At 38.4% G+C, this 26,357-nt stretch overlaps 1 protein-coding gene across 1 annotated transcript in view; it reads right to left on the reverse strand.

The window, feature by feature from the left end:
- Positions 1-14,503: 14,503 nt before the first annotated feature.
- CWC27 (CWC27 spliceosome associated cyclophilin) overlaps positions 14,504-26,357 on the reverse strand; it is a 100,288-nt gene continuing 88,434 nt past the window's right edge. Inside the window, exon 14 of the mRNA XM_030969526.1 lies at positions 14,504-19,178. Within this exon, the coding sequence (XP_030825386.1) occupies positions 19,016-19,178 (163 nt within the window). The 3' untranslated portion in view covers positions 14,504-19,015. The remainder of the gene's footprint in view (positions 19,179-26,357) is intronic.

Raw genomic sequence — 26,357 nt, forward strand, 5'->3', positions numbered from 1 at the left:
ACTGCAGATGCTAAGATGGCTATTTTTATTGTTTCTCTTCTCACAATTTTTACATTTAAAAATTAGTGGTATTGAACTTCCAGGACTGTTCTTACACATTAGAATTATAAATAGACTTTCCTAGTTCAGTGTGCTTCATCTTTTTTCCCAAATGTGCTTTTGCTATCCTATGGTAAATACAGTTCTGAATTCGTGTGTTAATTGGTTTACGACCTTGCATGAAGCTTTTGCTGTGATCTTGGTACACAGATTTAGTACTCAAATACTTTACGCATTTTTGGAAGACAAAAAAAAAGTGATTCCAGATTCCAATTTTCTGGTGCTTGTACAGGCATTTTCTGTTGCATGGTAAATATTTCTTTGCTTTTGGTTTTCTTTTCCTTAGTGAATCCAGCTCTTTCTCATCACTGCTGTTATCAAAGAGCAGGCGGCATGGGGCTTTGATTAATCTGGCCTAGTTGGTGGCATCTCTGTCATAGAACCATAGAGTCCTCCTGACTTTTAAGGTCCCTTCCAAACCAAAACCACTCTATGATTCTATGATGTAATGTATTTTAAGCTCATGTTAGTTTTCTGATGATCAGAAATGCTGTCCATAACAAGAAGCTGACATGGCGATTAGGGCAGTTAGAAGTGCTACTGAATGAACTAAACATCTCACTGAAACTAAAAATAGTGCTATTTCTTTAATTGTTGCATACTGATGAAGTGTGCCAGTCTTTTAACACCACTTCCCATAGAAACTCTTTCCCCTTCCACAAAAGATAAATTGTGTGACAGTCTGGACAAGAGTGTGTGCAGGCTTGCTGATAAGAAGGGTGAAGGCCTTTATTTAAGTATAAAGGCTGTTTTGTGGCTCTACCTCTTCTTGTGATTATGGCTATGCTTTTCTAAGCTGTAGCTTGTTAAAAATGCTCATACCTCTCTTTTGAAAAAATATCTTCCATGGTTTTTAGTGCTTTTCTCCACCAGTAATGGGAAGTGGTAAGAAAGAAGATCTTCAAAGTCAGGGGACTAATTGACTACCTGAATCTCAGCTCCATGTGCCAAATCACACTGTGGCAAGAAAATTGATGTTTGGAGTATTTTTAAATTTGGCAGATCAAATTTTGTACACAAGAGTCTAAGTGCACAAATAGAGAACTGTAAGTACGTATTTCTGACCTTCTGATCATAGATATTCTTAAATTACTGAAGCTAGTAAATTTTTGTAAATAGAAAGTACAAATTAAAAATACAAACTAATGTCCTCCAGAGTAAACTAACAGTGTAATTTAGAGGAATTATTTTGTGGAGTGCTTTGGGAGAGAAAGGGGAGGGATTGCACACATCCACTTACTGCTTTTAGTCTTTTGACCTTAAAGAAATTAATCTCTTTTTTTTTTCCCCCTTTTATCTCACTTTGACCATGTAAATTATGGTGTTTGCATTTATAAAAGTGCTTACTTATTAAAGACACTTCTGAAAGTGTCCCTCCAACATTGAGCTGTGAGTCACATGTCTTTCAGTGGTATTCTGCTGCTGCTCTGTAATCTCTGAGCGCTTGTCTTCATGGCTTGTAGCACTTCTGAAATTTCTCTCAAGTGAACAGATGTATCTTCAGGGCTATTCAATTAACTTCTGCTTCTATGAGGTTGGAGCCTGCCACTGGAGTGCACACATTCATGATGCACTGACTGATGCAGATGTCTGTGATAGGTGCTTTATCTTCAACTAAAACTGCCCTGTGACAATCAGCACAAATACAGATATAGGATATCTTCTTGCCTTAAACACAGATAAATGGCCTTTACTGGTTGTCCCCTTTTCTACTGCTAGGTGATCAGTATTAAAGGTGAGCAGCGAAAGAAACAAAAAACAAGTTTTGAAATTATGAGTTTCCTGTCTTCCCTTTCTCCTTATTTCCATATCTCGTATCAGTGTCACAGAAATTTTTTATCTTTTCTCATGAGCCTTTCCTATCTGTGTCTACAGCTCAATGCATTTGTTCTCTGGCTCCTTCCTTCCTTCCTCTATTGAGTGTGGTAATTGCATCAATACTTTCTCTGGCCCTTTTGTAATACCCTGTTCTCAGTAACCTGCCATAAATCTTTTCTATAAGGTTCACAGTTGTCCTCTCTTCCGCTGGGTATTTAAGTCATCTGGCTCTAGCGCTTTGTTGGCTTTCAGGAGTTCTAATTGCCTTCTTATCTGCTTTATGATGAGGGTAAAGCTTTTCAACAATTCACTTCCCAAGCCTAAGAAAACATACCTCAGTCCCTAGGATGCTTTCTTCTTTCATTATGTGTGGACTGTCAAGAAAAAAAAAAGTACACCTGCAACATATTGACCATCTATCACTAGTTTCCTTCTTTGATCAGCTAGTGTTCCTCCTATATCCTCCCATATAATTTCTTTCTCTTTTTTCTCTTTTGATTGCATGCCTTTGTTTTTGTTGTGGTTTTGGGGATTCTTTTTTTTTTTTTAGTTTGGTCTGGTTTGGTTTTGGGGTTTTGTTTTGTTGTGGTTAGTTTTTTTGTTTGCTTGGTTGGGTTTTTTTTTTTGTTTTTTGCTATTCTTTCTTAGTAGTTTTTCCGTTTATGAACTGTCTTAAGTAATTATATGTTACAATTACTTTGGTTTTATCCCATATGTCTTATTAATTTCTTCTCTGGGAAACATGAATTTCTGACAGCCTACTCCCTTTCTTCCTTGTTGATTCTGCTTTTTTTTGCAGAATTTTATGTTATTTTATAATTATTATGCATGTTTTTGGCAAAATGACACACAAAAAAGCACTGTTCATGTAACTAAATGTGGATCTATATGATTTTACCTATAGCTATTTCAATAACTCTATTTCCTTGCCAAGTGATTCAAATCTCTTTTTACTGATTGCGTAGAACTAAAAACCAAAAAGCCTATTGGTCCTGTCACTATCCAAACAAACAGACAGTCAAATTGCTTGCAGTTTTCAAAGTTCCCACTGCATGGTCTAAAGTTGATGTGTGGTGTGTTTGGTTTAAGTTGTTTGCAGCTGTTTTTTGTGTGTGTGCTAACACCTTACTGTGAGAGGGGGAATGGAATGAATATTGGCTGAGTGTAAATGTCTGAATCCAAAGGAATTGCACAGGAGATTAGGAAATGTGAACTCAGACTGAACAATCAGGTCCTATTCAGCATATGAAAATGAAAAAAGTAAAAGTAATGTAATGTAATGAAAAAGTATGTAATGTAAAAGTAGGAATTGTAAAGGTTTAGTTATACTTGCCCTTTCCTTCTGAAATCTATCAAACTATGATCTGCCATTTGCAGAAGGAAAAAAGTTATTTGATTTCCAGATACTCTCAGTAAAACATTCCCTTTCATAAATGTTTAGCATCCACATTTATTTATTGCTTTTTAGTGTTATTAAATTTATTTTGCTATTACATTTATTTATTGCTATTCCAGCCTCTATGGCTATTTTTTTGGTAAAAGTTATATAGTCCAGGAGATTACATATTAATCCAGGAAAGACTGGGTGAAGTCACTGCATGTGGCTCCTGCACATGGAGGGAAGGAGTAGCTACTTGTTGAAAGAATCTGCAGAAGCACCAAGAGACAGGAAGTAATGTCTTCTTTGCTGTTGTCTGTTCTTGTTGTTGTTTGGTATTGTTCAAAAGAATTTCTCCCTCCCCCAAACGGGTCTTATTTATGTCACTCTGGAGACTGTGATAATGAATGGGCTTCACTGATCTGGAGATCTTGATTTGAGATTCCTAGTTTAAAAACCAAAAGAACTTTGGGTTCTAACAGATTTGTTGTACTTCCATAATAAGTTTTGTCTGAAAGGGGCATCTTTAACTTCATATATATTGCTAATGGTCCTTGTTTGTGCTCTATGTCCTTTTTGAGACATCTGCCATTGCCCAAATCCACTAGGGAAGCTGTAGAAGTCCTTTATTTTGGATGGATGGTGAAGGATTTTAGATGATCCCATAAAAGGTGACCTTTCTCTCAGTGTTTGTGACTAAACTCTACCTAGTCTGAGCTCATAAGACAAAGTGGTGCTTGTTTTATCACTTGTTAGTTGGGAAAAGGGACAGACCTCATCTTTCTACGCCCTCCTTTTAGGCAGTTGTAGACAACAAAGAGATCTCTCCTGAGGCTCCTTTTCTCCAGGATAGACACCCCCAGCTCCCTCAGCTGCTCCTCACAGCGCTTGTGCTCCAGACCCTGCCCCAGCTCCATTGCCCTCCTCTGGACTCTCTTCAGCCCCTCAGTGCCTTTCCTGCAGTGAGGGCCCAGAGCTGGACACAGCACTGGAGGTGTGGCCTCAGCAGTGCCCAGCACAGGGGGACAATCCCTGCCCTGGCCCTGCTGGCCACACCATTGCTGATCCAGGCCAGGATGCCATTGGCCTTCTTGGCCACCTGGGCACACCCTGGCTCATGTTCAGCTGCTGTCACCAGCACCCCCAGGTCCTTTGCAGCCACTCTGCCCCAGCCTGTGGAGCTGCCTGGGGTGGTTGTGACCCAAGGGCAGGACCCAGCACTGGCCTTGTTGAGCCTCACACCATTGGCCTCAGCCATGATCCAGCCTGCCCAGGTCCCTCTGCAGAGCCCCCCTGCTCTCCAGCAGATCAGCACTCCCACCCAGCTTGGTGTCATCCAGGACCTGATCAGCAGTTACCCAGAGCTATTACACAGTGCTGGTTCCAGTACTGAGCTCCGGGTACCAGCATATGTGACTGGCCACCAGCTGGAGGTAACTCCATTCACCACACTCCAGGCCCAGCCATCCAGACAGTTTTTAACCCATGATCTGTGCACCTGTCCAAGCCACGAGCAGCCGGTTTCTCCAGGGGAATGCGGGGGGAGACAGCATCAAGGGCTTTAGTAAAGTCCAAGCAGACAACATCACAGGCTTCTTTCATCCACTAAGTGTGTCACACTGCCATAGAAAAGGGATCAGATTTGACCTGCATTTGACAAGACCTGCATTTCACAAATCTGTGCTGGCTGGGCCTGATCCCCCAACTGGCATGAGCTGCATGGTCATCTGCTGCAAGATAATCTGCTCCATAACCTTCCCTGGCACTGAAGTCAGGCTGACAGGCCTGTAGTTCCCTGCATCTGCCTTCCAGCCACTCTTGTAGATTGGCATCATACATACTAATTTCCAGTCAACTGGAAACTCCATGGTTCACCAGGACTAATGGTAAATGATTGAAGGTGGCCGAAAGAAGTAGAGGAAACCTATTTGAAAATAAGGAAGACCTTGGAGAAAGGAACTTTTAGAGAAACCCTAAAAAATAAAAGAAGAAAGAGTAAATGAGAGAGAAATTGAGCTTGGTAATCTATTTGAGTTTTATCCCCTGGTAATTTTTCCTTTTCTTTTACAACACATAATTCTAAATAGATCTTTTATTCTATAAAGAAGTCCAGTAATGACTCCAGAATAGAGAGTATGATGACAATTATTTTGAAAGAATGACTACAACTTATTTCACACAGTAATTTTTTTTTTAAATTTCATGTAGTAATTAAGTTTACAGGCTAACAATGAAATTATTTCCTCAGTGACTCCTTGGAGGGGAGCTGACTTTCCATTCAACAGGTTCTAAGAAGATGGAGAGAGAGAAAAACTTTTCAACAGCAACAATATATTTTTTAGCTGTAAGGTTGATTTAGGTGAGAATGGATTGAATGAGGTCTTAGTTGGATTTTTCTGTCCCATTAGCTTTTAAATATGTTTTTATTTTATGAAACAAGCTTTTCTTTCACTTTCAGAGAGAAAACATTCATATGCCTTACCTTGCAGTTCATAATTAATTTTTGTGCAATACTGAGGACTAACTCTGTGATCATGCCATAATATGTTGACTGTGGTGAAGGAGAAAAAAGCTGTAATCAGCCCAGAGACTTTTCTTTCTGCAACCTCCAAAGATATATGATGATGCCCTTCAGATTGTTCATGAATGAAGAAAATCCGCCTGAATCTCTTTTAATGGTATTCACATTCAATCTATTTTGTGCATCAAATGGATTTAGAATCATAGAATCACAGAATGGTTTGGATTGAAAGGGATCTTAAAATCATCTTCTTCCAACCCACCTGCCATGGGCAGGGAGACCTTTTCCTAGGCCAGATTGCTCAGATCCCCATCCGGCCTGGCTCCAGGGACAGGGTATCTACCACTTCTCTGGGCAGATGGTTCCAGTGCCTCACCACCCTCACAGTAAGGAATTTTTTCCTAACATCTAATCTACACTCCTTAGATTGTCCTGTCACTACCTGCCCTTGTAAGAAGTCTCTCTCCTTCCTCCTTGTAGGTTCCCTTCAGGTACTAGAAGGTGATATGAGCTCTCCAAGCACCCTTCCCTTCTCCAGGCTAAACAACCCCAAGTCTCTCCATGTGCTGTGATTAACTTAGTGGCTCTCCTCTGGACACTGTTCTACAGGCCCATGCCCTTCCTACACTGGCTTCCACAGAGATGGAGAAAAATTTTTATGAGGTTCAGTAGGGCAAACTTCTGGGTGCTGCATTTGGGTCACAACAACTCCATTTGCTCCAGAAAGATATTTCCAGAATTCTGGTGAATGAGAATTCAGAAGACTACTGCTAAACATTACAAAATGCATGATGATAGTTCTTTCTTTTTCTTTCTTTCTCTCTTTTTTTTTTCTCCTTAGAAAAAAAAAGTTTAGAGCTTTCAAGACTATATCAGTTTCAAAACTCTCAAGTACTTCAGAATGGGTTTTAGGTCTCTAGCTAGTCGAAAACCAAAATCCAGAGTTTGAGAGTTGATCTTGAAATACCAGCTCAGTAATCAATACCTAAAACTTCCCCTAGTTCTACCTGCATGCAAAATGCAATCAGGGTCCAAGTACTAAACAGGGATATACTCTGTTGGATTTTAGGGGAATGAAGTGCTGTCTTCAAGCACTTAATTTCAGTTTTGTTAGTGAACATGGGCCAGTGAAGCAAGAGACTGCAGCTGTATTATTTTGGAGGTGAGTTAAACTGCTTTCAAATGTCATTGTCCCTGTCTGTCTTCTGCCTCCCTACAGCTTAAGAGAAATTTGTCATGGGTGCTATGGAAAAATACTTGGTAAAGAGTAAAATGTCATATTAGTAAAACCCATGCAATAAGATGGAAGCTTTAATAAATGTTTTTCTGTTTGGTCCTCTTCCAAGACAGATTTTGGCCAAAAATGAAACCCCAAAACAAACACAGCTTCTTGGTAACAGTAACTTCTAATATCAAGTAAGTAAAAATATGTTAGGTAAAAGAGAAGCAACTGTTTTGATGCAACCAGTGCATAAAGAGGTAGTGCTCTTTACCTCTGACATCCTGTGCTTTTCTCTAACAGGAAAACAATTGTTTTTTCAAGGGACAGCATCACAGCATAAACGAGGTGCCAGTGGACACAGGAGATAAGTTAGCCCTGTGTCTGAAGCAGCATGCAGGTGTTTCCAGCTAAGACAGACTGAGCTTCTGCAACATGCTCCTCAGAAGTACAACCCAGACTGCAGCACTTGATATGGCTGTGATTTGCCTGACAGGTTCTAAGTTCTGCTTGGGAGGGCTGGCAATATAATATTAATCCAGCTCAACCCTGATGTAGGACTGCTTTCATTCAGTTATGAAAACATGAATATTTAATCTTTCTCTTTAGACCTGAAAAGACTTTTTTTTCTGATAATCCTACAGTGAAAGGTTTCAGTCCTGTTTGTCATGCTAAAAATCATCTCATTTCAAAAAAATGATACTGGTGTGCCTTTTGCAGGAGATATATCTCTGACTGTTGTTTGGCCAGCTGTTTCTTATTGTCCGGGGAACAAAAATTTGGAGTTCTAAGGCACAAACTACTCTTGCAACAGCCACATCTGTTCTGATTAGGTAATGCCCACAGAAAAAGACTTGTTGAAGAAATGCAGCAGTGCTCATTTATTCAGATGATATCATATTTGGGTCTGAGGAAAGCAGTGGCTCTGTTCAAGAAATGTCTTATTTAAGAAGGGTCAAAATTTTGAGGATGAGAAGGGATAGTTCTACAGAAGGCATCAACAGCAGAACATGAAGGCTACATTGAATAATCACATTATATGTCCAATATCTCTCAGAAACAACTGTCACTATTCTTTACTTGTAACAAGTTGTTCTATTAATTCCCAGGATTAAAGCATTGTATGGAAATCCTAATCCCCTAAACTGTACTGCTATACCAGCAGGAACATGGAGAGGCAGTTGCTTCCCAGTTCAACAGACTTTTCAAGACAACAGATACTGTTTTCCTTAGACTTTGTTTGCTGAACTAGCAGGTCCCATTCACAAAAACATACCATTTGATTCTGAGAAGATGGCCAAATCAAGCTATCTAAAGTCTCACTAATGTGCAGAAAAAGGTGCCAGAATCAAGGGCTAGTTATAGCAAAGACTGCACTACACAGAACAAATATATTTGCATCTGGATAGTTACAACAATTCAGATAAAAGATGTTTTCTGATTATGTGTCCAATATTTCAAAAGATAAAAGAGGAGAGATTCACCATCAGCCTGACCACTGACTAAAATAAAAATAAATTCTATTTTCACATTCAAGGTCGGGGATATGTTTAGAAAGCATCCTATGTACATTTGGCTTTCATAAATGTGAAATGCTGTTTTACATTCACAGTCACCACTAAGTATTTCACACACTTAGCGTCTCCCTTATCTTCCTTCTCTGCAGCCTGTGGGCTTCCTTTCAGTGGGAGTACGCTTGACTAAAGTGTAAAAAACCATGTGAAATCCATCTAAGAACAATGGCTGGAGGCACTTCTCTTTCCTTGTGCAGACATGGCAATCAGTTATCAAATGACAGATAAGAATAGTTATTCTGACACTTTAATTATTTTCCTTTTCACTTTCTACCTTGGTAAGAGGAATTGAAACTATTCATATGAGGACTTACAAGAAATGAAATTGTTTTAGTTACTGTGTATACATGACACAATTTGCTATGTCAACACAAGGAAGAATCCTCTACAGATTCCTTTTTTTCAGAAGGAGTTCCATACCTTTGCTAACATGAAAGACTAAGAAAGCTCAGGAGTGTTTACCTCCTTCACATCATTCTGTTCTGACCCAGAGCTGCCTTTTTATTCATTTCCACACTTTCATCCAGACAGTTTAAAGGACTTGAGGTGTGAGGTATACTAATTCCTGCTGTTTGCAGCCAGGTGTTTTATTACTATTGTTCATGACACACCTGGGGAAGAGAAATGCCTGTAACTGACTGGATAATCAGGCTTTAAGTCTCAGCTCTGTATTAGCTTGGTTTGTTGCTGCTGGATTTAGTCAAGTATGAAAAGCATTTCTTATCTTACATAATCTATATAATATTAAGGATAAATTGCATCTCAGAATTTATTTTCCTTCCAAGGAGTAGGTTTTTTCCTTCCTCATATAATTCTTCAGAACATTATGAAATTAACCTTAGTTTTGAGAGCATAAATTTACTTTTATCGCCAAATTGAAGTCTACTGTAGGGTAATAGGACTTGCATATAGTAGAGGAGTAATGAAGTTTGATCATGTGATGGTTTGACCTGTCTCACATGTCATTCTGATAAGCAATCTGTGAAGTATTGAGTTGGCAAAACCACAGCTAGAAGGCCTTCCAAGCATGTTGAGAACAAGACAAATTCATAATGATTGCAACTATTTGATAAAACACACCAAAAGAACAGAGTGCAGTTCAATATGGATGAATACCAAACACCACTCCTGGGAATAATCAATTGCTACAATTTAAAAAGACCCAACCTGCTAATCAGTAGGTTAATAGCAAAGAATTTGAGAATTATAAAGGTTCAGAGCTGAATATCATTTAAAAACCCATGCAAATGGAGGAGAAAGAAAAGCCCATTCTTGGATGTACAGACAGGGGTGTTGTGTGTTAAGATTCATTCCTCTGTTTTTAGCACAAATCAGACTTTGGTGAGATTGCTGTTTCCACCTTTCTTTAGGTAACACAGGTAAAGAAAAATGTAGACCAGCTGGGAGAAAAGCCAGACAAGATTAGTAGGGATGATTTAGAGATATACAAAACATGACTGTTAGGGAGAGAACTAAAATTTTGGGAATGTTTATTTTAGAGGAGAAAAAGGACATGATAAATCTTTCAATATTTTACATAAAATATTGCTGCAGAGCAGAAAAGGTTATTCATTCAGACTGGTACAAGAAGTTACGGGTTGTGCTAAGCAAGAGAGATTTAGGTAAGATTTTAGAAAAATATTTCTGAAGACAAGAATATTCATGCACTAAAAAAAAGTGTAGAGTATTGAGGGAGGTTAGACAAACCTCTCTCTTAAATTATGGAAGTATATCTGATTATATATTTTCTGTTCTGACTTGAAATGATGTTTAGTGGCTATGTTATTATTATTTGGAAACTCACTAGAAATAGGATGCTATATGTAAGCAGAGAGACAAAAAAGCACAAAAAGAGAAGTTTCAGGAATATTTGTTTCATATGCAGCTCCATGAGGTGTTGGTGTAGCTTTGGTACTAAACACTCTTGATTAATTCACTGCTGTTAAAGGACTCTAGATTTTTGTTGGGTCCTGTTTGGCATTTGTATAATAGCATATTTTTTCCCCTTATTAGCATTGCAGCCTGTATTCTCCCTTCCTAATATTGCCTATATTTCTGTAGTGCAATAATTAGTGTGCAATAGTGCACAGTAATCTGTTCACTAGTTTGTGAATAAATAGCACTTCAGCCTCCAAACTCTCTTTTTAGGTGCATTCATACTGTTTATAAATGTGTACTTTAGTTATTCAAGGTAGAAATCAATAGATAACTTGAGGCACTGAATCTTTCTTTGTGTGAGATATCTTTGGATTTGCCCTCTAACCAAGAGTTTAACATATTTTTCTTCTAAAACTACATTTCCACACAGGGTGTCCAGAAGCCAAATGTTGTCTGTCCATAGCTGTGTGATACTGTATTGGCTTACTCAAATGGCTCTGAATGTTTGTGGCTTTCTGTGGTCACAAGGGACAACTACTCCAAAAGCCACATTGTAGAAATAGCAAACACTTTGTCACTGTGGAAGTTCTTTCTTCTCCCCCTCCTGTCTGGAACCTGAACTAAACCTGTGGTCTGAAAACTGAAAGACCAACTTATATTTGTGAAATACAGACCAGACCAAAGGATCAGAATGGCCAGAACAGAAAGAGCAACACTCCACTGTCTGCTGCCAGTCTCGGTAATGTTGCTGCTTTGACCACCAGTCTACAAGAAGTATTCTCAAAATTAAACAACACAAAAGGTTTCTTACCCTGCTGTAGTTTGTATCATATGGTAAAACTCCCAGATCTCTGCATGTTTTGGTGCTGTCAGAAAACATGGACTTAATTTAACAGAGGAAGAATGGCAGCTACTCCACAGGTTTGTAGGATAAACAAACATTAATTTAGCATACTGAAAGCAGAACTATTACAGAATATTATGCAGTGGCCTGTGTACCGTGGTTGCCTGGCTAAGATCCTTACACAGATACAGTACCTTTCCAGCTCCCTCCTCAGCCCTTGGAGTCTCCAATTGTGCTTCTGTTCCTCCAAATCGTAATTACACTTTCCTAATGAGTCTGATATGCTGAAATTGTTTGGGTGCCAGCTGATTTTCACATGCTATTATGTTCTGGTGTATATGTTAGTGCTCGTCTGGTGTGGATTTTTTAATCTTAGCAATTTTCACAATGATTTTAGTCAGCAGCAACATCAACAAGTTTCAGCCCCCAAAGAATTAGAGTTTGCCAGAAAAACTGTTACAAATCGACTAGAAGTAAAGTTGATGGATGAAAATTGTTTTCTAAGAATAGAGCTTGAGAAAAAACATGCTTGTTTTACTCTAATTGCCTTCAGAAACACTTGGTCCTGGTACTAATTACTTTGGCTTTGAAGACTGTATTGTCTTCACCTCAGTACTTTTAAAAAGCTTTTTATTGGAGTTCCTGTCATTACTCTCCTATGCCTGTTCTGAGACTGCAGCTGAGAATGTGCTGTCCTGTCTGCTTGTGAAGTCATATGTCTGTGTTACAAAGTCCCTTTTGAAAAATATCTTTTTTGCATTTTTAATATCCAGGTAGCTACTGAATTCACATCTATTTCTCACTTGTGCATTCATATTTCTGGTTAAGCTCAGGAATTCCAAAAATAATATCAGAGAGGAAAAGTCAGAAGCTCATTGCTTTTGTGGCTTTTTTCACTGAAGCCAGTTTTAGCCCATGTTGCCAATGATCAGTCTGTACACTTTAGTTCTATATTGTATACTTAAGCTGTGTGTGCAACAAATGATGTTTTCTTAGCCTCTCCATACAGCCTATTAAACAGTGGTTGGAATACTTCCATCTGTAAAGCAAAACCTTTGGCATAAATAATATTGTCATTTGGATAGGCTAGACATACTTTTGCAAAGTGACCTTGTAAAAATATTGTCTGAGGTATGACTGAGCCTAAATTATATGACAGTGAGGTAGTATATTTTGGTCTCTCTGGTATATGAGGTCTCATCTTGTAGCAGTGAAACCACCTGAAATTAAACAAAAAACAGTAATGTGCATCAGATTTAAAAGCTGAAGAAAGCTGGGCTGAGTCTTTTGGGTTTTTTAATCTATTTGAAAACTTTTATGTAAATTCTTTGTTTGGCAAAGGCAAACATTGCTTACTGTGGTTTTCCTGTCTGATGATTTTTGTCTTTGTGAAATAAAATGATATGAAACACTGTGAGGAAAATCTTTTGACTACAGTATAAATATATCTGGAATAGTTGGGTCAGAATTATTTTTTCCTCCCCATTTACAGCTCTTTCAAATGCTTTTTTGTTGTCATTTGGGATAACTTAGTTGTTTGGGTGTCCTAGATAAAAATATCTTGCACAAGATGCATATTTCTGTTTCCATTCAAGGGTCAATCATCCTAAAAACTGTCTTCCTAATCTGTAGGGCAGGGTTAGGTATTGTAGTTAATGGCCTCATTTACCAGCTCATGCCCCTGAATCGTTATCCAGATGTTCATACTTATTATACCATCCTGCCAAGTCTACTTGAACACTCAGGACCAACTCATGCCCTGACTTTTGAAATAATTTATGTGTTTAATGTGTAAACTCTTTGGTTTGTATATTCTGTAAATGTAAGGGAGAGCATACTGTAGCTGTAATGGAAATCTTTTTTAAAATAACTGACCACATACTGACAGTTATTTTCTGCTGTTCCAGTGAAGTAAATTTTTAAATGTAAGGATGCAATACCTCATTATACAGGTCAGACCATGCTTCCCAAGTCTGTAGAGAGTCTCTGTTCAAGCAGGTAAAGGAAATATCCTTTGAATGCAATGTTGTATTAAAATCTGCTTGACTCAGAAGTTACTTCTGAAGAAGAACATATGTGATTTTGGAACCAAGTTTCAATAGTGGCTGCAAAAATGTGATCTTCCAGACTGTGTTCAATATAAAGAGGTTCAGCTTTCAATGCTTCATTGCTGCCAAACAAAGCTGCCAAAACTAAAGGCTATCCTAGGGCCATTCTGTAACTGTGCCCTTTTACTACTACAAACAAATCACAAAGGGCAAGTGTTCAGCTTAAATAACCTTATGAATATCAGACTGGACATTCAAGTGTGTAATACCCACTGACGTACAAATATGACCATCATATCATGCTGTGTTCCAAAGCCAGTGCATTTCATAAAGTAGAAACAAGAACCACAGTAAAAGTATATGACCCTGTTCATATCAGGACTTGTTTTCTCTTCCATGGGATTGTCTAGGTTAAGAAGTGTAGATTTCCCACCTACCTTCCCTATAAAGCACTTTTTTTTCATTTAGATTTGGTGAATTAGTCTTAAAAATGCAATTTTTTTTTCCTGATGTGTTGATGTTTAGGATTTTTTTTCCCAGAAGATGCTGTCCTGTTGTCTGTAGTCCTCTTTCATGTCTGTAAATTTAGAGTTGTTAAGGCAGGGTCCTTGTGCTTTTTAAAAACAGTGCTTTAAGAGTAGAAGGTTATTAGTACCGACCAATTTGTGTTTTAAAAAAGACCTTGATTTTTTTTCCAAAAATAGTAGCTTTTAGGCTTTTGTACTGCTTTGAAGCAGTACCAGACAACAATTGTAGGTTACAATCAGCAGATCCTCATTCTGTGGCCAGAGCGGGTACAATGCTATTTTGGTTTCAGGAATAATAATTTTAAAAGGAAAAGATATAGAGGAAGTGTTAAAAACATTAAAAAAAAGTTTAAATTTCAAGCCTACTCTCTGAAGCTCTGGCTTCATGTTTTTTGCATTTCTAGTATGTACAGAATCTACACAGGCACATAATAAAATAAAATGCAGCTTCAGCTCTTGTGTGTGACTTATCTGGTGGTTTACAGATTCTTCAGCAGAGCACTGAGAAGCCAGGAAACATAAAGAGAGCTGGAGAAGACAATGGGGCAGAGGCTAGCTACAAATGCAAAAACAATTGAAAGGTTGAGGAGGGGGAGGACATAAATTCTTTGTCTGGACCTTGGTAATAGAGGCTGACAGGGAAGGCATGATGATGAGGGAAGTGGTGATGAAGCCTGTGGAGGCAGAAACCAATTCTTATGTGTTTGTGTGAGATACATAAGAAAGACGTGCCCAAGTGTGCAGTAGCTTTTTAAACACACTCTTCTAATCTATGACTTATAAATGAAACTTGTGCTGTGTGAGCAGGTTTTTAAAAAACAAAAAGAAGTGAAAAATCAAATGGAAAACCCCATCTGTGATGGATACTGAAGTGGAAGTGAAATCCTGCCAAGAAAAAGTACTTTGAAAATTAATTCAGAGGAATATTTTGTTGTGACAGCAGCTAAGGTGTACAGGGCTCTGACAGGCTGTGCACCACCTACCCTTCAGAGAACCCCTCTGTGGGTACAAGGTGTCAGTTTGAATGAGGAATTTGTGATTATCAAGCTGGAATATGGCACATCTGCCCAGGATAACCAAAGGGAATCACTTTATGGCACTCAACTGGGGAGTAGCCAACTGCTGGTACTTGCTATATCAACAGGGCAAGAATGTGCTACCAAGGGATGATCAGATGCATTCAAAAACTTTCCAGTTTACATTCTCTGTGCTGTATGTATGTCATCAGGAACTTTATAGCCACTATATGATCAGCTCATTCTTTGTTACAGTGAAAGATGTAAGCAAATACCTACATATTTTACTGAGAACACACAGGTAGGAAGTCCCCTCTTCTTCTAACAGCCCAAATCTGTCATCATTTAAGTAATGACAGATGCACATGTCTCTGCCAGAATGAGGCAGAGTCTGGAGCTATCCTTTCTGTCTGAAGCTAGTTTTTATGTTGCCAAAACATAATTGTGTCTTTTGCAAACTTGATGTCCTCTAGACGAAAGCAGACAACATCGCTGTGTAGTTATTTTAACCATTATAGTTCAGACACTCTGTTGGGGAAAGCAGACAGTATGGGAAAAACCTCTTCCCAAATCTGCTCATGCTGGAAGCCATTAGCTAAGGGAAAGCCACATAATGTGGCAGTGCAGATTACACCCCTAGCAGCCCAGGCATAGTGGCTATTTGACAGAAATAAACCAGGCTCTGTTGTACTTCAGGGTTTTTTCAGCTCCAAAGCAAAAAGGGCACATTGTGCTAGTTGTTGGCATCACTGACAGCATTTGAGGCAAGCCTTTAAGCTCTTCTCAAGGATCTTGCAATTAGCAGATGTGGCCTAGAAGAATCTTATCTACTCAAAACCCAGCTGGTTTGGAAATGAAAATGTTGACTTTACCAACATAATGGTATCTGCAAGGTTGAAAACCTTTTCCCCTACCCTTTCCTTCTTTTCAGCTATGAAAGTCACATTCCCTCTTGCTAAATGAAAGGCTCCATTAATGTTTATATTAAAAGAAAGGCAGGTTTGACTGGAGGGACTGTCTCACAGAACATCTGCCAACACTGGCCCACTATGTTGGTAGCAAAGCTGATGTATTGAAATTGCAGTTTAGCTGCCACTAAATACTGGTAGACCTTTGGTAGATCAAAATTCAGTCATAGCCTGGGCTTATATGATTTTTAGCTTGATGTAATGAGTATTCAAAAATGCAGGTGGTGATGGTGGGGAAGTAGAGCATATCCAGCAATTTTAAACCCTGACTTGTCTACAGAAATTACTACATATCAGCACTGTGGTTTGCATCTTCAAGCTGGGCAATCTGTGCTCATAATTAGCATTTTTATGAAGTAAAGCTTCACAAGCAGCTATTAAGACACTACTTTTTTTATTGGTAGTGCATAGACAAATGTGCCTAGCTGTATGTCACAACTATGTAGAGATTATGTTCATGTTTATACAGGCAGGTGAGGTGGTGGCCATAAGGGTGGAACATGGGAGATGCTTAATAAAGATTTAAGAAAATATAATCATTCAAAAATCTCATTACCATAGAACAAATTCTTTCTTCAGTCACAAAACCAACTGTTCCTTCAGTTTTCAGCCACTAACCTAGCTCAATATGACTTTCACAGAGAGGGAGACACTGGCCCACATTGTATTTCCCACTTGATTTTCAGAATTGACAAATAAAAGGTGTAATTCTGAGCACACACATTTCACAGTCTATAAAAAGAACACTGCAATGCTGTACCACTCAACATTTTATGTAATTACAGCAATGCCACATGATGAATGAAATAGGTTTGAGTTAAAATGATTCTGCTAGTCTGGAGCATGGGGAACTGGCAGGATTGTTACTGGCAGAATAACAGGGAGTTACCTGTGACACTGCAAACTACTTGTTTCAGACAAGTGTCATCATTTAAACTTCTTTCTGTGAGGTTCTTACTCCTTGGTGTTGACTTTACCTGACTTTTATGAAAATGTACTTCTGACATAAGCTTTTGTTAACTTTGCTCCAAATGTCTCCTAAATGAAATACAGAACTACTTCTGCTTCAGTGAAATGAATAAAATTTAGACACCTTAGCCCATTTCTAGTCAACTTCATCAATTTCTCAGTTGACTAGTTGTGATAATCTTTCAATGCACACTTAACAAGAAAATGTCAACATTGTCAACATAGTTACTCTCTTGTTCTTGTCAAGTTACCAGTCCTGTGCAAGGTCCAGAATTTTCAAACCTCTTCCAACTGAGCAGAGTCCTAAACCTCAAGCTGAGTTTCCTTTTTGGGCTTCTCTAGTGCTTAAAACTGGGAATCATCTGTTACGGCTTACTCAGAGCTGATGCAGGTAGTTGGCAAAAATATTCAGCTAAGAAGGGTGTTAGTCAGCTTGTCCATTTATTGACTCATGCATCCTACTTTAGCTTGCAGGAAAAATACATTATTTGAACATTTTTTTATTCCAGGGGCAATAACTGTCCTGGAATTTGATTCTCAAGGTTTTTTTCAGATCTACTCCTCACTTTTCCCCATGTTCACCACCTTTGCCTCCTTCCCATCTCCACCAGAATGGGGGTTTGATATCCTCATTTCCTGTAATGACTGATTTAAAATCTTCTTCACAAACAAAGCAATGAATAGAGGTAACAGCATGTGACATTAGATGTTCTTCACTTTGCCAGCAGCAGCCCGACAGAAATGACTTAATGATTAAAAACCTTTGACTCACTAGTTTGTGAATGGCCATGTTAAGGAATGTAACCCCTCTTAACTTCTTTACACCATGACACAGTATAATTCACTCAGCCTAAGAGGAGGATAATGACAGCTTTATACAGGATCTCACTTCACACCTCCAAGTTTTCTCCTTATCTCAAAGGTTGCACTGTGCATTTAAGCAATAGTCTGTATTAATCTAACCTCTGATATTTGGGCCATATTAACCCACCAATGCAGGTTTATGTACCTCACACCTCAAACCCTATCAAGAAATTTGGCAGTGGCAGCTTGATAAGGACACCATACCTTACTGAACTTGTTCTAAAAACAACATCAGCAAAAACACTCTCTGGTGGCACTCTTTAATGACCTTGTTCTCTCTTCTTTAGTTAGTGGCTATTTGGATAATTCATGTTCCTGTGGCACCAGAATCACTGTAAAGGAGCAATGAAAATTCCTGTTTATCTATAAAAATATTAACATCCAGGGTTGTAGTCTATAAACTGGAAGCTTGAACTCAATTGAGTTCAATTTTAGATGACAGAGTAATTGTTTAAAGCAGGGTTATGTTTTTAATGAGACTGATCATATTTCATTTGTTTCTATACTGTACTAATTAACAAACCAATCTTCATTACCTGCCACTTTACAGTGAAAATTCTACAAAAGGGATCTTTCTGGTATTGCATCTAGTGGTTTAAGCAACGATTACAGCATATCCAGATTCTCTTTTTTTATTCATGTGGTATGGATAGTGAAATAACACATCTAAAATGTATTATACCAGCTTCCCAAGATGGGATCTGTACTGGAATGCGTATTTCAAAAGAAGGAAGCAATAGCCAGATTCTCAAACAAACTTAGCTTGTTTCACGAAAGCTGTGACCATTCTGAAAAGTACTGCATCATCTTAATTCTGTGTCAGAATGGTTCAGGCAGGTAAAGGTTTACCTGTCTTTTAGAGAACAACAGAAATAATGAAAATTTTACTTTTAAAAAATCTTAAAAGCCTGCAGATGGGGTTTCCATGTTCTAACCTGACCCTCACTTAGACAAATTCCCATTCATTATGTTGGAAACTTTTTGGTTACCATATTTTGATTAAACAAAGATTTTGACTACTGTAATTAAAACATAGACAAAAGTCAAGTCAGTTTTTTATTAAATACATAATTCTAAAAACCTTTAGAGAGATTGGATAATGAATGCAGTGAGAGCACTTGACCGTACAACTTAAGAAACAGATGATAGCTCTGCTTCAAAACTGCACAACAGGTTCTTGAGAGATTCCTTTTCACACTTGTCCCGTGGTATTTTTAGGATCAGCTTACAAAAGAGCCAGTGCTTTATTGCAGTCACTTTCCAAAGCAGCTCTGGCTAACTTTACACTCCTTTTATCTCCTTTCCTTTTTTTCTCTCATTATCTTCTTGCTTTCTTCTCTTCTCCTCTTAGTTACAGGATTCCGTGGATCATAGATCTCAAAAGTATCTTCATCCTGCATGCTTGCATCTTTCACCTTTCTGCTTCTGTCTTCAAACTGAAGCACATGTGACATCCTACAAAAAACCAAACTCCATCTCAGTGAAAGAATGGAAGCTACAATTTGTAATTATGATATTCATGGTAAGACTTCTGATTTATTTTTGGTCATAGCAAAAAAGAACTGACCTGGGTTTCTTTTGTTGGTGGGTTTGTTTTTTTAATTTCTTAAAGACCCTTATATTGTAAGGTGATAATTTTGTAAAGACTTCTTTTGAAAAATACAGCTAAATACAGATAGAGTTTTCTCTGGATTTTATTACACATACTAAATTCTGTTTTCTTGTATTTTTCTATTTAGCCTACCTTCCAACATATACGGCAAATTTTTCCCAGCACCAGGGAGTGTTTCTCAAGTTTTCCTATTAGTCACTTTAGACACCTTTCACCAGGGTGGAGGGTTTTACAAAAGTGGGGAAGAGTTTACATGGAAAATGCTTGAAGTAGGTACACAGAAGATCAAAAGGGGAATGCTTCATGTCCTGCTGCTTCACATTAACTTGGTTCAGATCATGCTTTTTAATTCTCAGAACACCAGACTAAACAAATGCCTTGTTCAATTCAATGTTTTTCCTACTGTTCATTAGATATTTCCTAACTTCAGCAAATTTCCAGTAATCTGAAAACATCTCTGTTACATAATGGAAAAGTGGTGCATGTGAACCTCAGGAGGTTCAACAAGGCCAGGTACTAGATCTTACAGCTGGGCAGCTGCTGATAACAACACATGCTGGAAGAGGAAAGGATTGAAGCAGCTCTGCCAAGAGGAACTTACAGGTGCTGGTGGGTGAGAGGCTGGACATGAGCCAGCCATGGGCACTCCCAGCCCAGAGAGCCACACGTGTCCTGGGCTGCATCCAGAGCAGTGTGGGCAGCAGGGCCAGGGAGGGGATTCTGCCCCTCTGCTCTGCTCTGCTGAGACCCCACCTGCAGGGCTGCATCAGCTCTGGGCTCCCAGCACAGGAAGGACATATGGACCTGTTGGAACACATCCAGAGGAGGCCACCAAGATGATCAGAGGGATGGAGCAGCACTCCTGTGAGGACAGGCTGAGAGTTGGGACTGTTCAGCCTGGAGAAGAGAAGGCTCTCAGGAGATCTTATTGCAGTACACAACAGGACTTACTAGGACTGATGGCGACAGATCCTTTAGTAAGACCTGTATTTACAGGACAAAGGGTAAAGCTTTTAAACCAAAAGAGCCCATATTAAGATGATATCAGGAAGACATTTTTAAGACAAGGGTGGTGAAACACTAGAACAGGTTGCCCAGAGACATGGTAAATTATTTTTTCAGGGCAAACTCATATATCTAGGCAAAACCCACACTTAACCTTTGGATTCTGTGTGATCGATTTCAAAAATGTCTTTGACTTCGATAGGAAAACTTAAGAACTATACTGATCTGAATCTAAGCATATCAATCTCTATAGCATGTCTTTGTAACAGTCTACACGACAGAAAATCCAGGAAAACAAGCAAGTTTCAAAAGGAAAGTTTTGTGGCCAATGAAGCACTGCTTAATTGGTCTCTTGCAACATGTACAACATTCTGAACTAAACAGTTTTCAAAGAGCTTTAGTGCAAATCTCCATACATAAAGAAAGGGAGGGAGAAGCAGCTCAGTTATTGTAGATTACAATACAGTACTATTAAAGAAACCAGAAAAAAATCAAAGCTATAGACCATATGTGAGCTGCTTGAATGCTTAGAAAATTCCTAAAAACAAAAATTGAGAATTTTCATCACAACTGATTCTTGACATATGTGTTTCATAAATACTTAAAGAGTTGTTTCCAGTGTAAGAAACTTAGGTAGTTTATAACCCTGTCCACACTACTAACACCCAAACTTGTTTATTTAGTCATCTCTACAATTCAGAATAACATAATGTACCATCAAAGTGACTCATGGGTGCATATTTGTAGTTTAATTATAAAAACATTGTCTCACAGTGGAGGGACTGAAGTAATTTATTTTAGCTAACATGCTTTCTGCATTTGTCATATTCTTCTCAACTTATTAAAGATGAGTACACATATCAAATCCCTCTGTCCTAGTATGAATAAAGTACAGGCCTAAGAGATGGAGTCATTCCTCGGTGCATGGTTTTAAAGTGTGTTATGGGAGTGTAAGTAGAAGTGTAGTCACACTTAGTCCTTTCATGAACTCAGGTTTTCCAAGAATACTATAGCACACGACATAACCTGAAGGATACAACTAACAGGAATTAAAATTAAATGCATCTCTAATTCTTGGATCAGGCCATACAGTGCCCCAAGTAATTTGCAAATTACATGCAGTAGATTCAGACTAAGCAATATTTACTTCTCCCCAAGACCTGAAAGAAGTCATAGTCTCTGACTCTTATTCATAACTTTCCACTAAGACACTCCCAGCTGTGATTAAAAATAAGCCAATATTAAGAAACTTTTTGATATTCCCAGAATCAATTTTAGATGCAGCATCTCAGAGGTAAAGCAAAATAAACACATGCTGCAGTGGAGATTTTAAGAAATATTTTCCTTCTGTGACCTTAAATTTATTTTTGCAAGTCACTCATCTTCCCAAGTAGACCTGTTCTGCACCTATATGAATGGTGAATCACAGTGAATACTGTTCTTCAAAAGCAATTAATTTTTTTAAAGGAACATAGGAAGCATTTAATAATTATTTCTATATTAAGCATTTGAATTTAAATTAATCTTACTCAAGTTCCTCTAACTGAAGTTTGCCTTTGCATAATTTTCCGAGTGCAGAGTTAGGGCGTAGTTCCACAAATACAAGTTTCATAAGACTTTTCCTTGTTCAATTTATAACTCTCTTCCCTTCTGCATGCTCCTGGGTGCAGCGAGGAGCTGGCTGCCCAGTCATGTTTCTGCAGTCACTGTGCTGAAACAGTAACTTTATCTCTGTGCCTCTGGTCTTCAGGAACCCACTAACTTCTGCTTATCACTGATTGTTGACAGCTCATTTTATATAAAACAGATATTCAATTTTAAAGTCCACTTTTCTTCAAAATTTAAAGGATAAGAAGTAGTCAGTTCTACCAAGCAAAACTCAAAAGAAAAAAAACCCTCAATTTTGCAGCTCAGTTTTTTTGCTAAAAGGTCGTAAAATAAAATCGCTTGCCAAAACTGATTACTCTGGGTTTGAAGTACTCTGGTAGTTATGCAAGTTGTTGTTTTTCCTAAATAGAAGACACAATCACAAGATTTCTGTTAAGATGCTCATCATCTTAACAGAAATGAACGAGCAATCTTTGCACAGATTTATTGGTGAAGAGGTTGATTTTTACCCTGACCAGATGACAGCATCTTACAAGTTGACCGTGGTCCTATCCCATGTAATGGGGGGAAGCTGCTCTGCGTTTCTTTCCTTTCATGTTCCTAAACAACACTCAGTAGTTGGCTCTCTTCTGTATTCCAAAAATGGAATGTCTTAAAACTTTAGATTGAAATACACAAATTAATTTAAGACAGTTTCAGAGACAGCACGGGATTTCAAAGGTACAATGATACTCTTGTGGCCTAGTGATATTTTGAGGTCAGTGAACAGATCAGGCTCTTTTGAACTACTCTAGTTAGACCGTACTTGTAAGAAAAGATATGATACACTGTAACCTCTCTGCTTTTGAGATGTGTGAGCCATGCACTGGATCTGAACCATATGCCAGCTGCTGACAGCTGGTAGTCATGTTAAGTGTAGCATAAAAAGAAGTCCTGTGGTCCAAAAGCTTTGGCCTTTCCAGAAGTCCTTTTGGGAGAAACTGAAGCGGCAATCAGTGAACTGAGTAATTTTGAATCTTGGCAAGAGTAAGGAAGCACTATGCCTTTGCTCTACGGATAAAGCTGAAACCTCCAGGTACACTCATGCATCAGTGATGTTTATACTAAGTGAAATGAAAGTGCAAAGCTGTATTGCCTAAGACCACACTTGTTTTTCAAACTGATATAGCTGTTGCTTGCTACCACCTGCCTACTGCCCCCTTTGACTTTCCTTGCACAGATGGCCCTGCAGAGCAAACTTCCTGGTGCCTGGAGGAAAATCTGGGACATTATCCTGCACTCAACTACATCAGCATTTTAAACAGTAAATCATCAACAAGTGTGAGCAAAAGTTACATCCTGTCAACTCTGTTGTAAGGGTAGTAGCTTCTGGCAGAGCAGCAGTAAATTCTTAAACAGGTGCCTGCACTTTGGAGGTGCCTGCATAAAAAATTGCAGTTGGTGCCATACTCCTTTTTACACTAAATGCATAAAAAATAAATAAAGCAACTAATCATGTTGCTATAAAATGTAGAGTATCATAATTTTGAACATTATGGCTGTGTTTTATGATAGTTATTGGCTCTTTTCATCAGGTTGCCTAAAATGAATGCAGAAGGATTAAGTATCTGTGTCAAGAAATTCAGTTGTATTGTATAGGCTGTCTAAAAAAATGGGACCAATATGAACCACAATTACTAGCAGTACCATTTGTTTCTGAGTTGAACACTGACTGCAAGTAACAGCCTTCCTATTTTCTCAATTTCACAATGCATCCCATATTTAAAACCAAAACAATGACAGGTACTCAAGCACTACCGCTTTCTGTAAATTATACTCTACTTAATGCTAATTTTCCTTCAAATACAGTAAATATTGAAGTGTAAGCAAAAATCATTAATCTAGGAAACATTCTAGCACTTTTCTTCCACCATCCTCAAGATACCTAGGCAGTGGACAGAAAAGTAATTCAAGTGAACAGATGAGAAAACAGATGAGAATCCACAGATCAAAGCAAAGGAGATCTCTCTCCCAAGGAAAAAAAAAATAGGCTTTTCTGGAAGAATGAACTCACTGGCAGCCTCTCTGCTCCCAGCAGAGTAGTGGGTGGCACAGGAAGAAGAGAGACATTTGAGAAAGACCAAGAGACAGTTAAGAGACTACAAAAAAAACTGAGGAAGGGAAAGACTAAAAAAAATACGAATGAGAAACAAAAAGAGAAAGACTTATCAAAATGTAAATCAAGTGAAGAAAATTTTAAAATGACAATTAAAAAGAAGTATGAATTTTGAATCAAGGCAAGACAACAAGACTATGAAAAAGGCAAAAAGAATGTCAAGGCCATAAAACAAAGGGAATTTTGAAGAAGGAAATACATTACAAACATCTAATCTTTTTCCATTTTTTAAAAAATGTTTTGAATTGAGTTGCTACAAGCAAAATAAGCCTCTTGGATCAGACTGCTGTCATTATTCCTTGCAAAAGTGTGTCCAAGAGCTTTACAAATAGTTTTGTAAACACAATGCAGCAGAAGAGAGGGAGTATGTTTGTGTCTGTAATGAAATCTGCAACTATCACTAAGTGCTGTGTCACACAACTCTTGTAAGCAAATTTTGTAGCTTCTATTTGCCCTATCTCAACATCCAAATTTGTTTTCCTTCTTGTGTAACATAACCCATCATCTCTCTTTCCATGCAAAGTAGTTTTGTAATCCAAGTTTCTCTCCTTTATCATTAAAAGAAAATAGAAAGAAAAACAATTTTTTACCAAGTAATCGAAGTAGTTTTTAATTCTTACAGCAGTGCAGGTTAATATATTAAGTATCATGATAGACCCAGTCTCAAAGATGGATTAATCTCTTTAATTATCACTGTTTCACACAGCCACTTCTGTCTCAAAAAAGGTGTTTCAGAAAACAATTTCCTTAAGTATTGTTTGTCTCATCAACTCATAATACTGGAGCTGTGCTAAATTACCTACAAAAGCCTGTATCCCTTTGTAGCTCTTGGTATTTAAGCCTTACACTGCATCACACATTTCCAGCATGCCTAGTTTGCCAAACCAGGTGTGATTTCACTTTAAGCAAGTTAATAATCAGAGAACCATAGAAACACTGAAGTTGGGAAGGACCTTTTGGATCAAAAAATTTGACCGTTGATCCAGCACTGCCAAGCCCACTAAACTATGTCCTGAAGTGCCACATCTACATGCCTTTTAAATACCTCCAGGGATGGAGCCACTTCCCTGGGCAGCCTGTTCCTATGCCTGACAACCTTTGTGGTAAAGAAAACTTCCCCCAATATCCAATCTAAACCTCCCCTGGCACACCTTAAGGCTCTTGCCCTATCACTTGTTAACTGGGAGAAGAGACTGATTCACACAATACTTTCTAGGAATAATGTCTTGTCCTAAGTTTCTGCTGTGATTTTTACCACTTAGAGATTTCACTCTTTCTTTTTTTCAGTACTTGTTTTCATCATTCCACATTCCTTGTTTCTTTTTCCTCATCTCCCTTCCTAATCATGGGATATCTAGCACCCTTTTTTAATGCTTTCATAACGCCCTGTATTTTTCATGTTAATTGACTTGATATTTAAAAAGAGAAATACAATTTGCTATTCCGATCTAGCAAAATCCAAAGAATTAGTTATTCCATGAAAGTTTTAAATGCTAAAAAATGCCTAGAAGAGTAGTGAGAAAATAGTTATAAATACAGCTATGCACCATGTTGCAAACGTTAAGTATTCATATAAAACACTTACTACTTTATAAGCAGTTCCTACTAATCTATGTTAGTGATTATGACAGATTTTACACAGAAATTTAAAATTTTACTATTGCTATAAACACCGCCTCACCCTGCACTCTCCTGAGGTTAATTGCAAGACCCAGAAGAGTCTATTATAGTTTTCAATATTTTAGCTTTCAGCTGTTTGTGCTGATTTTGATGGGGGTAGAGTTAGCTTTCTTCACAGTGGCTGATGTGGGGCTGTGCTTTAGATTTGTGCTGAACACAGGATCGATGATATCGCGATGTTTTTGTTATTGCTGAGCAGGGCTCACACAGAGCCAAGGCCTTTTCTGCTTCTCCTACTGCACTGGTGGTCTGGGAGGGGATTGGGGGTGCCTGGGAGGCTGGGAGGAGACACAGCCAGGACAGGTGACCCCAGCTGACTAAAGGGATATTCCAGACCATGTGGCATCAAGCTCAGTAAATAAAATGGGGGGAAGAAGAAGGAAAGGGAGATGTTTGTAGTGATGGCGTTTGTCTTCCCTGCTGTCATGCAGAATGGGGCCCTGCTGTCCTGGAGATAGCTGAACACCTGCCTGCCCAGGGGAAGTGGGGAATTAATTCCTTGTTTCACTCTGCCTGTGTGTGGGGCTTTTGCTTTCCCTGTTAAACAGTGTGTATCTCAACCCACGAGTTTTTC

The sequence above is a fragment of the Camarhynchus parvulus genome, chromosome Z, assembly GCF_901933205.1.
Source record: "Camarhynchus parvulus chromosome Z, STF_HiC, whole genome shotgun sequence".
Classification (NCBI taxonomy): Eukaryota; Metazoa; Chordata; class Aves; order Passeriformes; family Thraupidae; genus Camarhynchus; species Camarhynchus parvulus.